This window comes from Gracilinanus agilis, chromosome 3, assembly GCF_016433145.1.
Source record: "Gracilinanus agilis isolate LMUSP501 chromosome 3, AgileGrace, whole genome shotgun sequence".
Classification (NCBI taxonomy): Eukaryota; Metazoa; Chordata; class Mammalia; order Didelphimorphia; family Didelphidae; genus Gracilinanus; species Gracilinanus agilis.
The window spans coordinates 72219809-72224225 of NC_058132.1; the positions used below are offsets into that span (position 1 = coordinate 72219809).

Genomic DNA, 4417 nt, shown 5'->3' on the forward strand with positions numbered 1-4417 from the left:
CTATTAGCTACTTGTTGAGAGAATGAAGAAATGAAGGCATAGAAGTATATATGACTGAATGAAACATCCTCCCCTCCAGCCCACAAATGACTCCTTCCATCACTGGCTAGCTCTTCCAGTCTCCTGGGAGTCATGCCTAGGAGTTTCAGAAAGGCAAATTTTTTGGCTTGCTATAAGGGGAAAACTTTTTAACTATTAGCAAAGCCCCCGAGTGGGAGGGGCAGTCCATTAAAGATTCTTGGACTAATTGGAAGAAAACAGGAAATACTCTCTCTGGTCTAATCCCTCTAATCTTAATCGACTACTAGTGAGGATTTAGTGCTTCCTTCATCAAACCAAGAAATGCTCTTGGCTCTTTGCTTACACAGCACCCACAGATTCCCTGTGTCCTTAGCCCCCAACAATGGAAAAGACTTCCTCTTTTCTTGGTACATTTATAAATTCTTTATTCACTGGCTAACAGGGCTCCTGAAGATTGGTGTACAGCAGGAAGTCTGCCTCAAATTGGACAGGGAGAACTCATCAAGGGCAGGAGTTGTGACTGAGTAGATCTCTTTGGTCGTGGTCCATCCTACAACAACATAAAGGTCCCTTACAAAGGATGTTGCTGCAGGGGACAACGGTGGCGATGATGACGATGATGGAGACGGAGATGAAGGCCCTTCTATCACCATAAGGACATTCCTTCTTCTGGGCTATGGTGGTTTGTGAATGTGGGGATGAGGGGGACTGTGTTGGCCCACAAGGAATCTGGACTTGAGCTTCCCTACCTGGCCTCCAGAGTGGAATGAGGGCCCCTGGTAATTTCTGGGGCTGGGGTTGTCAATTAGCACCCCAGAACAGCTCGGCTCATCTTGCTCTGCTCCCTGGCCAGAGAGCCATTGTTAGGGCCCTCAGGGATCACTTTTCGGGAGAGGCTTTGAGATGACAGGAATCCACAGTCCTTCCCTGGGCCCCATGGAATGGGAGTAGTGGTGGGCTCAGCGTTGGGGAAGTCTCCATCTCCAGACATGTATACCTTTAAACACATTTGGGGGTTGGGGCACGGAGTGAGGTCAGGATGGGGATAAGCCTGACCCAACATCGATTCCTTGTGGTGAGGATTCTCAGCAGCCTGTACAGGCCACGTTTATACAGAGTTCACAGTCTTCTTGGCTGATGTTTCCTAGGGAGGGAATAAAAAGGAGATTGAGATCTGGCTGGAACCGGGCAGGAAAAACTGACTAAGGTAATCTTTTGCTAAAGGGAGCAAAGAGATTCAGATGAAATGAAGCCTAGAAGGGTGATGAGGAGGGATGAAGTGAAGGTCAAGGTAGTAGATTAAACTAGAAGCAGTCCTCGTGCTATTATTTTATAAATGAGGAAGCTAAGGCTTGTATAAGATAAGTGACTTGCTTAAAGTCATGTTGCTAGTAAGTGGCAGGTATGGGATTTGAACTCCATGCCAATTCCATGTCCAGCATTCTATTCACCACATCCTGCTCCCTCAAGGCAGAGGAAGGATAAGCTAAAGATGATAAGGAGTTGGGAAGTGGAGGGAGGAGATAAAGAGGATTGAGGTATGGAGTGTTAGAGGAGGGATGAGCTATGGAAAAGTGAGCTGAGGACCTAGAAGATGATAAGGGGAAGGGATTGGTAATAAAGTGGGAAGAGTAAAAGGAGGGAATGAAAGAGGAAGTATGGGAAGATGTAATTAGTGAGCTGAGGAAAACTGAGAAGTAGGGTAAGGAGAGGTCATAGAACAGCAGATCATACAGATGGGGAAAGGGAGGCACAAGAAGTGAGGTGGCCAGGAAGATATAGGACTTGAACTCCCGTCTATCTCCAGGATACCTTATCATTATGCAGCAGGGTGAATAATGAAGTAAGGAGAAGGGGGCTAAGAGGAGCTCATCTGTCAGGCTCAGCCACACCAGGGGAAGGATCTTTGGTGTGTGGGGGACGCAGAGGACACATACTCAGGGCTCTGAAGATGTTGGCAGCTTTGCTATTCTTACAGATGGGCTGGAGGTCGGAGGGCAGTGCTGGGTTGCTGCATAGGATGGATGGGTCTCTCTGGGTTCTCCAGAAATCCTTCGGCTGCTCCAAGAGTTTATCTAACTTCTTCACAGAATCCAGCTTCACCTGGAAGCCCTCATACTGAGGACAGGCAAGGGAAGGGTCAGACGTTTCCAGTTCCCAGCTCTCTGCCCAATAGGGAAGCTCTCGGGATGGGATTGGGGAGCAGGGAATGGGTGATTTGGAAAGTAGGGGCATTGTAGATGTTCCTAGCCAAGGGACCCATTCTCAGCATGGTCGTAGAAGGAAGAACCCAAGACACCTAGAACCCTGGGCTAATTCAAAGTGGAGACAAGACAAGATCAGGCCAGCCAAGTCAGGGATGAGGAGACTGTTCTCCTTCCCTAGGAAGACCAAGGTGATATGATAGATGGCACTGAACTTAGATTCAGAAAGAACTGGGTTCTAATCCCGCTTACTAGCTGGAAAAGTCATTTAAAATTGCCTCGGTTTCTTTATATGAAAAATTAAGAGGGTTAGACATAGTAGCCTCTTAGGTATCTTCCAGCCATAAATCTAAGATCCTACAACTCCTTTCCCCAGATACTTTCCCTTTAGGCAATAGGAGAGTCCTACTCTTGACCTTGGGATATAGCCTCCCATTCCACATTCAGGACCTAGGGAGGGAGGGGTCTTCTTGAAAAATTACTCCTCTCCCCTGGCTACCATTCCCTCCAAACCCATCCCTCTCAGGGAGAGGGGCAGCCCTTGACCTTTAAACTAATAAGGTCTTCAAGGTTTGCCAATATATTATCTCACAACAGCCCTGGGAGATAGGGATGATTATTGCCCCCACTTAATCGATGAGGAATCTGAGCCCTGGACATAGTGACTTGCAAGCCCTGGACATAGTCACAGAGCAAGTGGCTGAGGCAGGATTTGAAGTCAGGACTTCTGGACTCCAAAGCAGGCATCACCATGCCACCTACCTGCCTCTAAGAAGAGCCAAGAAGGGAAGCTGTGGGAGGAGATGGGGGTGGGGCAGTCTATTGACACAAGTCTCCTAAGTTGCAAGGCCTTGGCCTCACCGGACCTTGGTAAAAGGACTTTTACTGTGGCCAGACCCAGGCTGTGCTGGCCCCTCCCCTCTGGTTTATCAGAGAAGGGAAAGGAGCCAAGAGTCCAGACCAGTCCTCAGAATGGGCTTAGAGCAGAAAGTCAAGGGTGCTGAGTGCGTCCAGCTCTCACGTGGCGCTACGCTACTCCGGAGGACGGGTGGGCTCCGGCCTTCCCCAGGGCATGAGTGCGAGGTGAGTCTGGCTTTCTCTTGGGTCTCCGTGGTTCTCCTCCTACCCCTTTCTAGCCTCCCTGCCGCTGTCAGGATCCTTCCTTTCCTCTCTCCTTCCCTCCCGATAGGGACGGTACAGAAGGATTCTCTCCCCCACCCCGCTCCCCTAGAAGAGCCTGAGGAGGGGGGCAGGGCTGGAGCCAAGTCCCATGAGGTCTCACCTGGATGTATACTGACTGAGTGTTCTGTGCCAGTATCAAGAGCATGGCGGCGACAGCCACGGGGAGCGCCAGGACCTTCATGCTATCTGCCAGTCTTGTTCCCTCTTGCCTCCTGGGCTTCCACCCTGACTTCTCCCCAGTGCCTTATATAAGCCTCGGGGATGACTTCCTGGTCACTCATCCACCCACGTGTCAGAGAAGGGGCGGGAAGTGTCCCTCTGGGGGCAGTGCTGAGGGCTAGGGGTGGGGTCCTTCCCAACTGGCTCTGGGCCAGATACGCACCTGGCTTCCCCAGAGGAGATGTCTCTGGCCAGAGACCCTGAGGCAGGGATGGTCCTGAGCTGAGTTATGAAGTGGTTCCTTAGAGCTGGCTTCGGTGACTTCGCTTTCTACCTTACTTCCGATGTAACAACTCTCCACTTCCCCAAGCCATAACGTGTCCATAGGTGCCTCCTCTTGGCATCTCTCACCAATTGGGATGCCAAAGCAATCGTATTATAGAAACCAAAAATTAAGCACAGGGCCTCTTTCAGACTTCCCCTAATTCATTCTTTTTTTATATGTCAATCTCGTTTTCAAATTAAAAATGTTTAATTTATTATTTATTTTGAACATTCTTTTCTTTTTAAATTTTGGGTTCCATATTCTCTCCCTCTCACCCACTAAGAAGGAAGCCACCAGGATACCAATTATACATGTGAAACAATGTAAAACATATTTGCCATATTGCTTAAAAAAAGTGAAAAAAAGGTTTCAAGTTAGGAAGTTATTGTGGGAAGTAAAATATCTAGAGGACCTCCATCCCAGCTTGGATCCCACCCAATGTAGAAATCAGAGTAGAGTCACATGTCCAACATCCTGGTGTCCCCTCACGCCCCAGCATTAGCATCACCACCCCGTTACCATGGAA

At 49.0% G+C, this 4417-nt stretch overlaps 1 protein-coding gene across 1 annotated transcript; it reads right to left on the reverse strand.

The window, feature by feature from the left end:
* Window positions 1–1106: 1106 nt before the first annotated feature.
* Window positions 1107–3588, reverse strand: GUCA2B (guanylate cyclase activator 2B). The gene is made up of 3 exons (XM_044666106.1): window positions 3508–3588; window positions 1959–2139; window positions 1107–1165 (listed from the first exon to the last, which is right to left on the reverse strand). The coding sequence occupies exons 1-3, from the start codon at window positions 3586–3588 to the stop codon at window positions 1107–1109; spliced, it is 321 nt and encodes a 106-aa protein (XP_044522041.1).
* Between the last annotated feature and the right edge of the window lie 829 nt (window positions 3589–4417).